Below are 18,311 nucleotides of genomic sequence, written 5' to 3'. Positions count from 1 at the left end.
TCAAGAAACCACAGAACACATTTAGGAGATGAAAAGGATAATGATTTGATCATAACTAAGAATGTCATTTTTTGATCAATGATTTGATCATAACTAAGAATGTCATTTTTTGATCTTCTCACAAACAAAGAAAAGAAAATGTCACAGATAAAATTTGTTAAGCTTCAGTATTTAACAATGTCAAATTCTTCCAAACTGTATGCATCTAAAACTTAGTGAGCAAGGAGAAACCTTGTGTTCCCACACACGAATATAATATGACAGAAAAGGGAGGAACTTCATATCTTTTATTTCTATATGTTAGAAAGCTATTCACCTAGGGCTCAAATAACAACTTCAGTCGCATAAAGGTGCCCTTGCTGATTTATTCAGACAGGAATTAGTCAGGGAAAACCACACTTTTCTATCCTAAGGATTGAGTAAAGCACACCAAACAGAAGTCAGGGCCCAATATGCTTGATAACAAGATTGGTTCTGTGACTAGGTTGTTTAATTTAATAACAAATTTGTTACTAAGTCACCTGGTGAAATATGCATTCAGATAAGTAGATTATGATCAAAATCAATGAACTTCACCTGTATATAACCAAAGGCCAAATCTACACAATTTGTGGGGGTAAACAATTTATTCCTCATTGTTATTACTTCATGCTAGCATGTGGATAAGGAAACTAAAAAAGTTATAATATTATTTAGGACCAAGAGGCTGATATATATTTCTCTGCCCAAAGCAATGCTCAAATCTTCGTGGTAGCAAGATTGCTTTATTTGATAAACCCATCAGAAGTAAGCAGCTGGAAGATCACTTTATGTATGGATATATTAGCATTCACCAAATGGATTCTACACACTAATTTATAGTCCTATGCAAACCCCACTTATATCTTCAATAATTGACAACCCGGTACATGTTAATTTGAGTACAACAATATGAAATGACCCAGAAGAACCAAGCAAAGAGGTGGATGATGGATTAGGTGCCACGATGCAAGGAGTTATGTCTTGGGAAAGATGCAAGTCAGACCATTCTATAAAGCTTTTAAAAAAATCACTTTGACAATTTAATACATGTAAGGAATACGAACTTACCGCTGTTATCACTAAGCTTTGAAGGATTCAATCTGCGGGAGGGTGTCGAACTTAAGAGTCTCTGATAATCTGGAAGTAGAGACTTTAAACAAAAAATAGCAAATACGCAAGTTATTAGGTAATGCAAATATGTATACATTAAACAAAAAATTTCAAATAAGCGAAGCAATATTCTGTTTTCAACAATTAGCACACTTTTTTATTTTTATTTTTTCTAAAAATGGATGAAGGTGAAATAAAAATTCTATTCATTTTATGACTAGGAGATTAACATGTGATTGAAAGAGCCTTGTCATGAAGCTATCATCAACAGTTCAAAGGATTACGCGGATTGCCGCATGAGCTTAAGCTGAAGTACTAAGAAAGCAAAGTAAACCACACAATCCACAAAGTGGTTCGAAAGTTTGATTGCTAGGCCTATACCTCCTACATTCCTTGTCCAAGAATCAGTTACCAATACATTAGTGTTGCATCAGGTTGACAGATATTGGTTTGTTCTTGTTCAACTTTTTTCGACTTTGAATCATGCTAAAAAGCCATACCATTTTGACATGAAACGGTTAGAATAGGAAACTTCATATTGGATAATATCAATTTCCCAGAAGCCAAAATAAAATGCCCGCAAATGAAAAAAATAAGTCATTCTGTTTCAAGTATAAACCTTTGGGATAGCACTAGTATTACGCAACTCCTCTGTTTTGGCCAGCCTCATTCCAGAAAAGATTTCATAAATCAAACATCCTGTCAAGAAAGTAATCAAGTTACCTTGTTTATCGCTATACTGCTAATCGAACTACATTTCCAATCAGCACAGAGAAATAAACACATTTGTGTAACACATTAAAAATGTCATGTTACGTGAAAGACCTACTGTCAGTGTTATGTCGTTGATCTGTGCAACTTATATAACTAGTTCAGATCGTCCCTTTAGCATGCATTTATGCTTTACAAGGTTTAATGCGTACAAGTAAACAAATAAAGATTCACATACTCAACCTTGCAGAATGAAAATACTTAACTCATATGCTGATTAGTAAAAACATCTAAATAAGTGTACAAAATGCATGAAGCCCCTATGTTAAAATAGGAAATATAGGCAAGGTATGCAACCCATGAAATGTGTCATCATTTAACATAGAAAATACAGTTTCTTTCTCCTATGAGCCAACCAGTATTTTCCAATATAAGGTTCCATCAATATATTCCTGTTTCTGTCAGAGACGCAACGATATTTTACTAAACATGTTCCCGTGTTTGAAAACAATGTTTCTGCAGTCACGTAAAAGGCTGTGTAACAGTATGTGGATGACAACCGCATTGAATAAGGATTCTGCGCTCCCATTATGCGTACAAATTGTATAATCACTTCTATGGTTTATGAACTTACAGTGCTAAAAAAAAAGTAAGATTATGTGTCTGTTTATGTAACCATGTAATAATATTTGAAAAATGCCGGTGTGAATTGTGCCTAATCAGTCTATTATGCGGTAAAAAATGAAATAATGTTACCATTTTTTTTAAATCACCCGCATATACCTTTATGTAGACACTTATATTTAAGATTATGCGGGTCAAACCCAAGTTAACAAAAACCTAAACCATCACCACAAACTTGTTTGCATAACAACCTCTAAAAACCCTCTCCCTTATGTCTCTTTCTCAGTACATTTATCTCTGCTTCGACCACGTCAAGTCAGCAGAGGCTTGAAAATGCCACTGTGAGAGGACTGACCGGTAAATTTACTAAATATTGTTTAGTGTTTACTGTTATTGTGTTTATTCCTAGCTAGGATACAAGCTTTCTGATTTTATGTTCTCTGATCTGAACTAATATTTATAAAGTATCCTTATGGAGATTTCTTCAGAATGTTGGAATACATTTTCTATGTTTCCTGATTTTCTAAATATTTTAACAGTTAATACACACACACATCAAAGAATTCAAATCGGTGTAATTCCACATGATCCGTTTAACTGGAGCATAATCCAATTATGCATGATGCGCTACTTGACCAAATGTGTAATGAAACCATGTTTAAAACATTGCATGTTCCCCAACAAGAAGATTCTACGGAACCATCGTAAAAAAGCAATATAATTTTATTGTAGCAGAGCAGAACACTTAATTCAAACTTCACTAGCCCCAATATTTTCCTAAACTATCTTGTTTTATTTTATTCATTTATTTTTGAACTATATTACAAGGAACCTCCCTGAAATATCAATTCACCAATGATTGGAAAATATAACAGGTAAACTACATTATCAGCACCAATAACAAATAATTCCAATCAAATTTAAGCAAATAAGAAACTGAAATCTTCTTACCCAAGCCCCATGAATCGATTGCCCAAGGAGGTGACTTTTTAATTGTTTGCCAGTCTGACTTCGACAATTCCATTGGTTTGTATTGTGAACCAATTAACCATTCAAATTGCTGCATCATGTAGGACAACAACGATTATCAAATTATTTTAAAATAAAACTCTCAAATCTCAACCCTTTCAGAGAATGTCTCCCAGAATAAACCTTTTTCACTGATCATTGGTTGAAACCAATAAAGGCGGAATACCCACTACTAACAGATTTAAGTAATGAGTATAGTAAAATTATTTTTGAGATAATTAAGAACTGTAAGGTAACGACAGTCTGAAATTCCTACTAGCTTAAATGTCATGGAAAATAGAACTTAATTAAGAGTCCTCAGATAACACAGTTTAATAACCCACCAGCACTGACTCTTCTTTTTTAGAAAAGCTTGTCATTAGCAATAAAGACAGAGAGTACAGGTTCACATATGTTAAAGATCAGATTCCCCACATGCCATGTCAGAAATTTTCAATGTTCTTATCAGGTTTCTATTTCCCATCAGAAAGAACAATGGTTCAGGAGTTAACAGTTAAGCTTAATATGAAAAGGAATGGAAATTAAGATTAGATCTAGAGCTTTCGTAAGGATGAGATGGAACAAATGCATTGACTTCAATATTTATATTTGGAATTTTCTAAATATGAGAGGAAGAAAAGGACTATTTGGATTCCATGCATACAATCATTATTCCAGGACTTGTTTGAACACAAATAGAATGACAGAGAAAAAAGAAGATATCAACATCGAAAGTGCAGACAAACAATAGAGTTCTACATCTGGGGTTTCTCATAAATTGCTCTAGAAGGCGGAGAGTTGAAAGAGTAGTCACTTCTGCTATCGAACTTAAGGGTGAGCCTTCTAGAGTAGGACAATACATTGCAAGTGGTTCAACTAAGAATCCACATAAGGTAAGAGCTAAGCAGTCATTAACTAACCTGTTCTGATCAAAATGTGGAGATATAGAATATAATTAAAGATTGGGAGGCCTCCATCTTATCTGAACAAAATAGTATGGCAGATGGTTAATCAATCCGAAACTGTTAGCAAATCTCTAACCAAGAAGATAGCATTTTAACAGGGAAAGTATCCTCATTTTCAGGCCAATGTGATGCTCAACAAGATGATGCAACCAAGCGAGAGCCCAAAAAACCACTAGGATAAGCAAGGGACTTCATGGAGAATTGGAGGGAGGTATGAAAAACATTAAGAAAAAAGAAATGGAATTTCCTTATCATCCGGACATATTCAAGGGAGCAAATAGCTGAAAAAACACAGTTTAATATAACTATAAAAACTCTACAAGGAAATATAGTTTTCCACTCCTACAAGACTGGCAGATTAGTGCAAATATGATCGAGTAATTTGGCTTGTATGCTCTTTTATTTAGAACACTTTCAATTAATATAAACTGTAAGGCTGTAAGGAACTTTGTCACTATAAACTTCTTAATCATTTCTTCTTTCTCCTTCTCATATCCCATTTCCTAATATCAGCAAAAAAAATGATAACTACGCATGATGATTGATGAGTTTGGAAGATTTTTGCAAATACAATTCAGGTTAAATCTTGAATGAGCAAAAAAACCTAACATATAATTAGGCTTTGACCTTACCAGACAAGGTGAACAAGACAAGCATGAGCACTGAGAATGACAAAGGAGCAAAAGGTAACTACAAAAGTATAGGGAAGAATCAAAGGATATAAGATACATCCTTACATAAATTGAATAAGTTGGATTAGCATGTTCAATAGAATAATCTAGAGCAGCTACTACAAGCAGGCAAGCTTCTTGCAACAAGATCACGATGAAGAAAATAAATAACGAAAAATACACAAAAATAAGAAATAAAATTGACAGGTAGACTGTCAAGGATACACACATTATAACTGGAGAAGCTCCTGCAGCCTACATGAGTTCTTTGGAGGGACACATTTACGAAGTACGAACATCTAAATAACAATTATTGCTGTCCAAGCTCCAGCATGGCTGGTGGTTGGGATTCATCACTCAAATTAAGGATTAGAATATTAGTGTACTGCTAAGGCTGTATTGCTTAGACAGCTTGCTCTGAAGCTCGTTGAATGTGTTGTGAAAAATGCAATAAAATGTTATTCTGGCATCCGAAAGTACAGAATATGATCTCTTTCAGTGTTACCTGATTGCAGGCTTGCAGGTAGTGTATTCAATACATCTAATACTCAAGCACATAACACTATAAATAACAATAAAGTACAAAAAACTATACTTAAGCAGTCCAGTCCCTATTTACTATTTGCTACACTATTGTGCTATGAAAGGAGAAAAGATCCATCATGCTACTTTATGCAATATAAAAGGATAAAGATGCTACTACTTGCTTAGCGACAAAAAATTACCAGCATGGGATCATTATTTGCATTAAATTCTGATAGGACATCAAAAGCATGAAGTTTCCAGTCCAAGGTTTGAGTCACAACAACACTGGACAAGCACACGTTACCATGAACCTGAGATTGCAAGTCAATGGGAAGGAAATACGAAGTTAGACACAAAATTTCAGTACTATGTAACACAAAATTTTGCCTCAGCGTACTACAAAAATATCACGCTTCCTGGCAGAAAATGCATACAAAAATGTAGCATTCAGGGTATGCACTCAACAGAATAGAGAATGGAAGTTTCGTCACTAAATGATGCTGTGAAATCTCAGTCATAGAAAAAGGAAGAAGATAAAAATTAAAAAAAGACCAATATGATATTATGGGGTTTGCCATATGCATAAACATCTCCACACTTCTTTCTTTTTTTTCTAGCAAACAAATCTGAATACAGTCCTTTTCTAAATACTGCTTCTAAAAGGTAGGTTCCTTAGCTTCCAAGTAGATGCATAAAGCTTCTTTAGGCACCAATGGAATGCAACAAAAAGAAGAAGAAAAACAAGTGTTGAACAGCTAAAACTGATTTTCAATTAAACATGGAGAGAATTTAGCTTTTGTCTGACAGTTTAGAACTGACCTAAAGATAAAATACAATAGTACTAAAATTGATCATGCAATTGCATAGAAACATAAATCATGAAACTAATAGAAGGAGAAATTGCTTACAAGCTTGCAGTCATTGTTCAGAAAGCTCACGGCTTTAGATATCTGGTGGAGTCCCCAGGCAAAATATTCATCCCTGTATTGGAAAAGTTCCTCACATAAATGTGGAAATTAGAAGTAAACAACTATCAAAAACTGGTGCAAGTGAATGAAAAGTATCAATCATTTAAAGTTCGTCGAGCAATAAAAATATGCAAAGTTCACCTAGTAATAAAAATATCCAATATGTGGAAATTGATCATCAAAAGAACTAATAAATTTCAATGAATTGATTATAACTGCAAAACGATCATAAAGCGTTTCACAAGTTAGCTTCTTCTGTGCCAGCTTTATAATTCTCCAAAGATGGTTATGACAACTAAGATTCTGCTAGTTACAGAGGATTCTAATATGGATTGAAGGATTTTCATAATCAGTAGTCAATCTAAGTCAATTCTCGCAAGACAATCTCAGATCAAACATTAATCGCTCTGTAACAGATCAACATTGATTTTGATTTGAGAATCCACATCATGTATGCTTATATAAGAAGAAAATCTCAAGTCAAACAATCCAATTACACAGTGGAGTGTAAGATTCAGAAAATCTTCTCTGTCGTGTTTTTCTTTGCCTTTAGCATGATTGATATTCCACATGATTGATATTTCTTTACTCTCCCTATTTTACTTTTTTCCGTTTTCTTTTCCTTAGTTGCAACAAATATTGCAATATGAATTATGATGAAACATTACTGATAAAAATAATTATTATAACCCTCTTAGTTCTAATAATTCTAATTATTTTTCAGTTTGATTTTCTATTGTTAAGAAATCTATCGAATGTTGTTGAGTAGAATATGATAGGATTCAATAGTTACATTTGTTGTAGTTGTTGGCCTGTGTAGTATCTGTCCGTTTTTTGGAGGTTTCATCAATGTGGTCAGGTCAATGAGAGGTTCTCGTGAGAGACATTAGCTTAAGTCTCAAAGGAAGTCATAAAAAGTTATCTATTCATTTTCGTGTAACAATGCCTACTTGGTGAGCTGATCCATTTGGATTTAGCTTATGTTTTGTTCTGCAGAAATAACCAAACAGTCTCGCCTTCCTCTTTTTGATTTTTTTAACAAGAAAATTATTATTGTTGCTGTTTTTCTTGGAAAGATTAGTTTTTGCTTTTTTTTATATTAGTCCGTTAGTTCTTTCATATTTTCAATTTAGTCCAAATTGCTATTTAGTCCCCAAGTTCTTAAGTCATTTCTAAAATACACCCCCCAACCCCCCCAAAGAAAAGTTGTTTCAAATTAACTCCTCTAATTGCTATTACTCTTTCTTGAATGGATTGGTTTGAAACGAGGTTACCCGAATACTTCATCTAGGCTCCCGTATCTGTGTCCCGTGTCCGACACTCCTTGGACACTTCTTGAATGTATACATACATTTATTCATATGTGTACTCAATTATATAACACACTTTAATTCAAAAAATTCATGATACACATCTCAAACATATATTGCACACTTCACCTCAAATTTATGCAACTTGTTAAGCTTGAAACAGATTTGTTTTAGCACATACCTAGTTCATAAGTATGATTTTGAAGGGTTGCTTGGGTATCTAGTTCGAAAACAAGTGAATCTTTAATTTATAGTCTACTCGATTAAAGAAATATAAAAATGATATAAGGATTTTAGTTTCCGTAACATGTGAATAAAAAACAATATCGACCTCATATAGATTATTAATTTTAATATGTATGTATATAGTTGTGTCCCCATATCCTAACTTTTACAATTTTGTCGTGTCCCGTACATGCACATGTGTCTAGATCCGTGTCTACACCCATATCTGTGCAACGTAGGTTTGAAACTACTTATAAGAATTGAGGCACCTAATTGCAATCAAATGATTTGAGGGACTAATTTTGAAATAATTTAAGAATTGGGAAGCATAATAGCAATTTCAATGATTTGAGGACCAAGAAGATATGAAAAGTTTAGGGGGCCAATACCCAAAAAAAAACCATTTAGTCGTTTAATGATAGAATGCTCTATATAAGAGATTTCCCGATTAATTGGATGGTTAAATTAACATTCTAGTAAGATTTAATGGGGGAACAATATCAAAAAAACTCATTAGCATTTTGCAACTTCTCATTAGGTTTTTCCAGATCAGTTGAGTTTAATGTACTGTTGTCAACTCAAGTTAAATAACCTAATCATACAAAACTTTACATTTTTTATCTAATTACATGTATTCTATAATTGAAAACCAGGTCTATATATGTAGTGTTTGTGTTATGATGTCAACCCTAAATTCTGCTATCCAAACTATAACTAGAGCTTTGTATTCCATTGTCAAGTCTTAGTTTGAGATAAAAAGGAATAAGAATCTGGCAACATTGAAAGCCAGAGTCCATCACAATCACAAAAAGTCATTTCCCAAGGTGATAATGAGTCGTGTTTTGCTAATTGTTGACGACCTGTGCTTTGGAGGTTATATGTACAAACTTGTCAGTTGTCACTCATCTTTAGACAAACTTTAGAATGTTGATACAGGAGAATTAGGCATAGAGCATGGGTTTTTTATATGATGTGTAAATTTTGTTGTACTTCATCTTTACATGGGTCATTAAGCAACTTTGTTATGTTGATGTTCCAGATGCTAAACAAAGAGCTTGAAATAAGTATATAATGCCCAATGATTTTTTAGTCTCAGGTTTACTCAACAGGATTACTATCATTATTTTTTTCGGTCTCCATTGATGTAATCTGATACTAAATTTCTAAAAAAAAAACTGCTAGCTTCTTTGAAATTGCAATTATTTGTTTGTTATGTTTATTTTGGAAAAAGGTCATGTGTAGATATGTTTTCTATTATCCAATTCAGAGGGTTCTGTGTTTTTTGAGTTTGTTGGGTTTTTTTTTTTTTTTGCTAATTTGAAGCTTTAGTTTCCTGCTAAAAGTCTATTTTTAAGCAGCAGCTGTGAGTTTTTCTAACATCATAGACACTGAGTGACATATTACAGAAATTTGATTTTTAGTAACTCCAGTGCAAAACCTTTTTAATATCTAATTTGTGTCAGCATCATGATATTTGTTAGCATAGATACTCCATTTTAGTTTGATATATAATATGTGATAACAATATTAATCATGGCATCATGAGATTTTTAAATATATCTTAATTATAGTGTTTCTATTCTGTTTATATAGGAAAATTTCAATTCATAATGTAAAGTTGTTCATCAATGAAATATTATACATTATACAAAAGGGCACAAGTAACACACATAGCGGTACATAATGTGCGTTAACAAAGAGCACTAATCCGTGCATTGCACAAGCTAAGAAGAAAATGTCAAGCCAAACAATCTAGTTACACAGAGGGCTCTAGGATTGAGAAAATCTTCTCTTATTTTCCACTTCTTGTAGTCAAACACTTTGTTCCATGTGAACCCCATTTGTAAATCTCCATATCTTCCTTCCTATTCAGATTCCCCTCTTCAAAAATCTGTAATCTTAAACCCTACACCAAAATTTCAATAGCATTCTTTCGGTATCTCACTTAGTTGGGTCAGCCACAGACGTTCTTGTTTCCTCCAATTTGCTTTTTCCTCCTCTTTCTCATTATCAATAAAGCAAAATGTGCGTAGTCTATCTTTCTTATGCCCATAGGTGACTGCAATTTATTATTACTCAAGGAATAACCTCATGGAAAGTGATAATTTTGTTTCATAGGGTATGCATTGAGACAATTGAACTTATTAGAAGAACATTCATATACCTCTGTGTACCTTCCAGACCTAGTTCCTTGATCTTCTCTGAGAGAGGTGTAACTGGCTCAGTCACAATATAAATTGTTAGCTTGGAAATGGAACCATCGAGAACTTCAGCTTCAGTACTATGAAGAAAAGATAAGATATTTGGATGCCGGACCTGAAAAATTTTGAACAAAAACTCTGAGAGTCAAAACTGTTCTACATAAGGAAAGAGGCTGGCATATGTGTGAAATTAAAACAAACACAAAAAGAAATTCGATGAAGTCAGAAGATCAAGTGCTCACTTCAGGGCAAAGAAAGTCTAGAAATGCAAGATGTGTAACAGTCAATCACATAAATTAGACTGCACAAGTTCAAACGAGGTGCTCAGGTGGTTCTAGCTTAGCTTTTATTTACTATAATTTATCTTGCCACCCACATGCTCAGTTTGAAAATTCTTTATTTTTTCATGATCACTTTGAAACCAACCCTCTGCATGAATTGTGCACGGGTGTTATTACGTAGAATGAAAATTTTCAACTCCTCAAGATGGCTGGTTCGAAGGCCTGTATAAATTGGAAGGCTGGAAATGGGACCATCAAAAACCTTAAGTCTCTCTCCATCTTTGCACTCATCAATTCTCACTCCTCTTCTCAAACAGCATTTTTCATCTCACTGAACCCCAACAAATTAATAAGATAGTGAAAGCAAGATGTCAATAAATAAAAGACATGGAACAAATTGAGGCAGAAGTCATCATTAGGTTAAAGAAAAGAGAATCAAAGAGAAGTTAAAGCATGTTCGATGGAGGAATGGTTGGACAAAATGAAAGGAGGGGGCTGGCATGATAGATTTGGAAAGAGAAGTAAATGTGAGGGAAGAAAGAGAGGGTGGTCTGGCTCTGGTTAGATTCCCAAAAAGAGATATAACAATTGTCAGTCCCAAAGAGGTTCAAGATGGGGGAAAAGTAGTCAAAGCCAAATAGATGTTAAAGTTGGCAGAAATTTACAAGCCTCAAAGGTAGTTATTGAATATAGGGATTAATAATAAATGGAAACCACATGTGGTTACTCATCATAAGATAGATCTGGGGAATAAATAACTACTTTATATATTGAGATCTAATATAAAAAATTAATAATAATAAGGAGAACAATAAAACTACAGTAATAGTAATAGATGGACCCACAAACCTAAGGAAGTTAGGTGGGTTGAACCTGGATTTTTGTAGCTTCTGCTATAAAGTTACAGAGACAAGGCACAATTCCAAAGGCTTTTCTAACTAGAATTTTTATAGACCACCATGCTCCAGATATCAAGCTTTTATTGTCACGCTGTATTATTAAATTTCAGACATCTACATAGAACAAATAAAGAAAGAATATGACATTGGAAGGAAAAAAACGAATAACCACATGATCATTCAAAGCCTCGGATAATAACTAGGACATTACATGCCATAATGCGGTGCAGCAGTGGGTGATGGTAAAGTTCGTGAACCAAGTTTAGGGGCTGTTTAGTGGTGGCACTAACAATAGTGAATAGCCCACTTCCAAAGAAAGAAAAGTAATATGTCTGCATAGTGCATGGTTATAATTTATAAATAAAACAATTAAGTCACAGAAGTTGTGAAAACAGAACACTGCAGCTTATTTTCTGAAATACCAGAAGACAAACATGAATAGTTGGAGAACAAGACAAAATAAGAGGACCAGCAAACTGCGCACGTGTATATGAATGGTTAGAAAGAAAAGCAGATGCATAGATGCACCAGTTTTTATGACAACGTGAGAAAGCAGTAAGAATAGATGAGGTAATAAAACCAATCACACTTAACTGTACGTAAGCGCTTAACACCGTTGCGACCAGCAGCCAAGTGTCCATCTTGATTGTTACTGGCTGAAAGGGAAAATATGGAAACAGATGACCCATCATCCTGTAAAAAAAAGGCAGCAAACGCTGAGAGATCTAATCAAGAATAATGAATGTAAATGAATCAAGCAGGATCATGCATTTTCCCAAAACCAAGTAACACTCGAAATTTTCAATTGCATGCAAGAAACTGAAACGTAAACGAATTGGCAGGTTAGAAACATAATGTGTTAGCATGAGTTGTCAAAACAGAAATCACTATGAACCACTCGAGGCATACACTCAACTGATGTGTAGACGCACCGGTCATAAAAATTAAAACTTACCAGAAGTGGGTTAAAACATTTTAGAGTCATGCTGATAATGTCAAATTCTTATGCAACAATCTCTTGATCGATAATGGAACGAAAGCACTAAATTCTGCATAGCATCACAAGCAATCTTCTGATCTACATGAGATAGATATGGAGTTTGTCCACATGCTCCTTCCCAGAGAAGCATACAGGTTATTATAGCCAATACATACTTTTCAAAAACTATTTACCACATTGCATGTCCTTAGTTCTAACGTGAAAAGGAACAAACAGGTAACTGCAGATTAATAGTTGAGTGGTTAAGGTTAATATCTCCTACTAAAATGTGAATCCATTTCCAGTAATATACTGACAACTTCATAAAAAAGGGTGGTCATCAAAATCTGAACCTACTGAATGAATGCAAAGCATGCAAAGATAGAGTACAAAAAGGGACAAACAGGCAACTGCAAATAAAGAGTTGAGTGGCTAAGGTTAATTATCTCCTACTAAAACCACCACCCATTTCAAGTAATATACTGACAAATAAGAAAAGGTGGTCATCAAAGTCTGAACCTACTGAAAGCATGCAGATTTGTCCTTGTTCATTTCAGCTAACTGATTGCGGTAACATACTAACACAATACTAATGAAAACAAGGTTAAGCCAAAGTTGGAAGAAAAAAATGCACCACGAAATTTGAAATAGCGTTTTTTGGAGCTTAGCAGTGGCCTCCCTCCATAGAACGTCCGTAGATCTCAGAATGCAGTTTAACGTGCGCTATTTGCTTCATAGCACAGAAGTACATTGAAAACAAAAATAAAAAAACTACATCTAATAAGTTGGTGGGTCCCACTTTCCACCAAATAAAGTAGTCAGACCCTATTATTTTCTCTTTTGCAGCCCTAATCCACTTGTCCCCCCCACTTTAGCCTAATCCCCAATTTCATTGCCCTAAAAGAATCAAAGACGATGGGAGGAATACCGGAAGCCAACAATGACGAGAGGTTGACGAAGCCAAGGAATAAACTGGGTGAAGTCAATGAGGAGACGAAGGCAATGGTCTCTGTACTTCCTTAATGCTGAGGTGACAACGTCTTGATGAAGACGACTAGATCTCTGTGATACTTCAATGTTCAACCGAGCAACAGTCCAGCTAGGTTTCTTTTGTCAAATTTTCACTTTGTAAGAAAAAGTTGAAGTTTTTCCTTCTTTTTTTGGGGCTGATTTAAAGAATATTTTTAGTTAGTTTAAATACAGTAGATAAATCAATTAGTGAAAGTATTCTTTTACTTTAGTTTAATTTTAGTTTTAGATCAATTAATTTATTTTAGTTATTTTAGGATAGTTAGACTACTGTTATGGATATATGTTCATTTTACTTGTTTTATTTGAACTTCGAACTATTTAAAACTCTTAAGTTTGGACTAGAGAATGTTACTAATTTCCTTATTTTTTTGACAAAAACTGAAGCCTTAATGCTTTTAAGATTGGTGTTAAGTATATATAATAACTTTTGCTGAGAAATTGAGAAGATATGTAATAACTTTTGTTTTGTCAAAAACTAAAGTCTTAATGCTTTTGGGATGGTTGCTAAGCATATATAATAACTTTTGCTGAGAACTTGTGATGTTATATTTGGAAATGGTGATGAGTCTCTTTATTAGAAATCATAATTAATATTTTGTATTTAATAAATATTCATATAAATAATAAAACATATAACCTACATTATGAGTTACGTTTTTTTTTCTGTTTTACATTATCAGGAGGTGAGCATTACGTTACGCGTTATCGTTATTTTCAACATTGGGTTGAGCCAAAGTTGAGTTTGGCTACTCCAACAAACCAGTTTTCGTGACGACTACCTTGGCCCAGAAAATTAGTTCTGAGTTTGGCAAAGGCAGAATCAGAATGGATCTTTTTTTTCAATGCTAGGTCTTAAGCAAGTTTTCTTTGGACAAGCCCTTCCCCGGACAAACCCTGGCCTCACTAAAGAAAAACCAGTCCAAGACTGGTTTTTTGTGGAGTTGTGACACAGTCTAATACCCCAAAAGGCCCACACTTCTCACAAAAATGTATTCCCAATCACCATCAAAACCCAAATTGGAGCATCCAGTTTCAAGAGGATCCATGTTCAAACCTCGTAAGTTCAAATTAAATATGTTACTATCTATAATTTATTCTACATTTTCAAGTGAGTCGTGTTTATGCAAGAAGCCTCTTCCTGTAGTTTAAAGGCTCATGCAAAGGGCAGTGTTGAGTGCTAAGCAAATTTCATATATATTATTAACACACAACCCAAGAGCTTAAGTTCTTGGTGAAGTGGTTATCTCACAAAGATATATTAAAATAATTTTCAACCATCCAGTTAAATACAAAAATGGGAATATGAAGGAGAAAACCATAATATGGTAAACAAGATGAGTACAAGTTACACAAAACTAACATCATAATGTAATCACCAACCCATTAGAAAGATCAATCAAGAAAGCACAGACACTGAGAGATGACGATACCACATGATGAGTGTAAAATAAAAGTATATCAAACACATACGAGGAAAACATCTAGCTTCCCCAATTGTGTGATGGACAGAGATAATGAATAAGAAGTAGAACGTACAGGACCTTTGCCTTTCATCTAATATATGTGATGCATGATGGAGGTAAAGAAGCGACCATGTGCAGTATGGCACATGACAATAATCATCTTCAATTAGCTGCAAAAGCTCACACATTTAAACTGCCTACGGCTCAAGCGGATACCCTCTGCCTACGTATTCTCTGCTATAAATACTCCTTAATTTCTTTATCAAAACTACTTTTCAAGGCTCACTTTCACTCCTCCACCTCCAACAACAGCTCCATTAGCCTTGCCTCTCTAACAAAAGTTATTTATACAGGGTTCAACTCAGCAGCGGAGCCATATTGGGGTCAAACGGGCCCTAGTTCCCTTCGGATATAAAAAATCTAGTAGGTGTATTTGCTTGATAAGTTTCCTCGCTTTGCTCTTCACGTGATTCTTCTTCACCTTTGGCCCAAGAATCCAAGGGATCAGCCGAGCAACATCAGAATTTCTCTTCAATCCTTCTTCATTGCTTGATGAAACATGTTAAGTCTGATTTTCCCTTATTTCATTTGCCCTATTTCATTTGTCCTGATTTTCTTTGCTCTATTTTCTTTCAATCCAGTTTATTCTTGTCTAATTTGTGTCATTAATGGTTTGACGAGTTTGGTATTTTCCATCTGTAACTTACTAGTGTAATTATGAACTTGGTTGGAGATGCGAATTAATCCTATGAATTACTACACTAAAATCCCATAACATAGGAATTTATAATTAATGCAGATGATTTGAATGTTGAAAATTGCACTGGCAGTTGGTTTCTCTTTTAGGTAGAGGTAATTTAACTAATTTAACCTTTTATGATGGGTTTACTTCACAATTAGACTTGTTATATATTGATTGATATATTAGTAAATACTAATGCAATTTTCAGTTTAATAAAGAATTGCATAATATTATGGTCAATTTCATGAAATGTTGACTATTGATTTGTTGACATTTGCTTCGAGTTATATACATTTGGTGCCTTATATTGATAAAAATATATTTTGTATATTGATGAGGAAGATGTCATGAAATGATTTCAAGAAATGAAGGAAAGAAAAATGCTACCATAAACACTATATTATAATTAAAAGTATGATTTTGAAAGTCTTATTATTTAATTATGTCGACATACTAATCAATTGTGTTAAGAATTTTATATGTTATTTTGTTTGAATATTTTTTGGAACCCCCATTGTCGAAATTCCAGGCTCTACCATTGGTTCAAGTACTGGGGCCCAAAGCTAGCTGACTTGTATGACGACTTTCAGAACCTTGTCACCTAGTATTGTAGTTTTAAACTTCTCAGAACATTTACTTTTCCTAGTAAATAACTACTTTGTGTTCAAATGTATTATGATCTCTCATTTGTTGTGTCATTTACTCGTCTTTGTGTATGCACACAAAGCTTGACTTTGATGGCAGGACAAAAATTTGATAGTACTGATATTAAATGCGTCTCAATGACTTTTTCCTTAGAAACCAATGAAGAAATTATGTTGCCCTCTAAACAAAAATTTATAAAAAAAGTAGACCAGTGTTGAGCACCAACCACCAACATAACTGTGACTGCAACTGACAGAGCTCATGCAGGCTGAAGACTACATAGACCACCAGAAAGGTGGAATTTATATAACCAACATTTTCTAAACGAAGGCAAGCATACGTCAGATTATTAGTTCATCGCACCAGCTAAGGTCTTTATTAGCCGATTCAGGGTTGCTAAAAAGTTGCGCTAAAAGCAGTTGACGAGCTTCTCCAAGCATCTCACTACTTGATAATTATGGGTTGTTAATGCATTTATAGTATACGGAAACAAATTGAATACGATGTTTCTTTTTTACTTGCCTAATGATCACCTCTTGCATATAGAAGAGAAGTTATGATTTAGTTCTGTTTATAAGCCTTGCACATTTTTTAGAGTCCAGTTAATGAAATTGACATATAAGTCAAATATTCAGCAAATGAATAAGTTAATATACATTGACAGCATTGTCATTTGACCGAAGGAATGCATCATCGACTCCCTTGTCCACTACGTGTCTCACACTCATCATGCATACACTTATGTTTTCTATAAAACTGGTAGTGGCAATTGAAAATGACTCAACGAAATAAAATAGAGAATAAAGCAATCAGAACACTGAGTACAACATCACATATTTAGTCCCTTCCCCAGAAGCATAAACAAAACTATATGGAAGCTCAAGCAGCAAGCACTGAGCTCCATCGGCGTATTGGTTTCTAATAAGGCAGAACCTACTCATCTGGCACCGAGAAAACTTATAATTGCATCGCTAGCCCTAAAATTCCAAGGAAAACCTCAAAACCTATGGAAATTTTAGGCATTTGTTACCTCACTACAATTTCATAAAATGTGATCAGATATTTGAAATTTTACATGCAACAACTCCCAACGGTCCAACATTGTCACTGGATGAGGTCTCGATCCTCCCAACAACAAAGGAAAACTCCATTTCCACTTCCCACTAAAGTACAGTACCAGCCGAATCGAAATCAAAACAGAATTCAAGAAGAAGAAAAAAAAATCTCGTGCGACCGCTAATGACCGCATCAAATCGAAAGAGAAAAGGGGGGCGGGCGCTAGATCTGAGATCTTTGGTTAAAAAGCAGATGAACAGAAAATCGAGAGAGAGGGGATCAAGAACCTTGTTCGTGCCTCGATAGTGGGTCCAGGATCCCCAGGCGGAGGAGAAGGGCTCGCCGATGTTGTAAGGGAGATCCTTGATGCCGGCGCCGGATCCGGCCACCACTCCCTTTAGAAACTTGAACATCTTCTCCTCTCCTTCGTCGATCTGATAGCGGTCTTGTCCAGTTGAGAGAGAGTGTGCGTGCGGTGGTTTTCTCTCCGATCTGGTGAAGAGAGAAGAGGAAGAGGAGAGAAGAGGAAGGGGTCTCTCTCGAGATTGGATCTGGACTGAGGCGGCCGCCGGGTTAATTTTGGGCGAGTCCGAGTGGGAACATCGCCGGATTAAAAAGTCTCTTTAAAAGATTGCACATATTTTACATTAGGACAAATTTTCAAAACCACCCTATTTGCAAACTTAATTGCAAAAATGGACTCGTTTTGTACTTATTTTTCAAATTCGACCCAGTTTCAACCAACTGGCTGAAACCGGGTCAATTTTAAAGTTCACGGGACTTCAAGTCATGTGAACTTATATGGATGCTTGAGAGGAGGATTAGCGGAGGACTAAATAAAAGTTTTTCACGGGACTTCAAATCCCGTGAACTTA

The 18,311-nt window shown here is 34.7% G+C and overlaps 1 protein-coding gene across 1 annotated transcript in view; it reads right to left on the bottom strand.

Moving 5' to 3' along the window:
- LOC109837401 (probable inactive serine/threonine-protein kinase scy1) overlaps positions 1-18,055 on the bottom strand; it is a 29,145-nt gene extending 11,090 nt beyond the window's left edge. The window contains exons 1-8 of the mRNA XM_020405637.1: positions 17,724-18,055; positions 12,114-12,212; positions 10,303-10,454; positions 6,544-6,616; positions 5,836-5,946; positions 3,418-3,526; positions 1,751-1,830; positions 1,090-1,171 (exon numbers count right to left, since the gene is read on the bottom strand). Of these exons, the coding sequence (XP_020261226.1) occupies positions 1,090-1,171; positions 1,751-1,830; positions 3,418-3,526; positions 5,836-5,946; positions 6,544-6,616; positions 10,303-10,454; positions 12,114-12,212; positions 17,724-17,849 (832 nt within the window). The 5' untranslated portion in view covers positions 17,850-18,055. The remainder of the gene's footprint in view (positions 1-1,089; positions 1,172-1,750; positions 1,831-3,417; positions 3,527-5,835; positions 5,947-6,543; positions 6,617-10,302; positions 10,455-12,113; positions 12,213-17,723) is intronic.

Source organism: Asparagus officinalis, chromosome 4 (assembly GCF_001876935.1).
Source record: "Asparagus officinalis chromosome 4, Aspof.V1, whole genome shotgun sequence".
In the NCBI taxonomy this organism is placed as follows: domain Eukaryota; kingdom Viridiplantae; phylum Streptophyta; class Magnoliopsida; order Asparagales; family Asparagaceae; genus Asparagus; species Asparagus officinalis.
The sequence above is the reverse complement of the archived record's forward strand: the minus strand, read 5'-3'. Positions and strand labels throughout refer to the sequence as shown.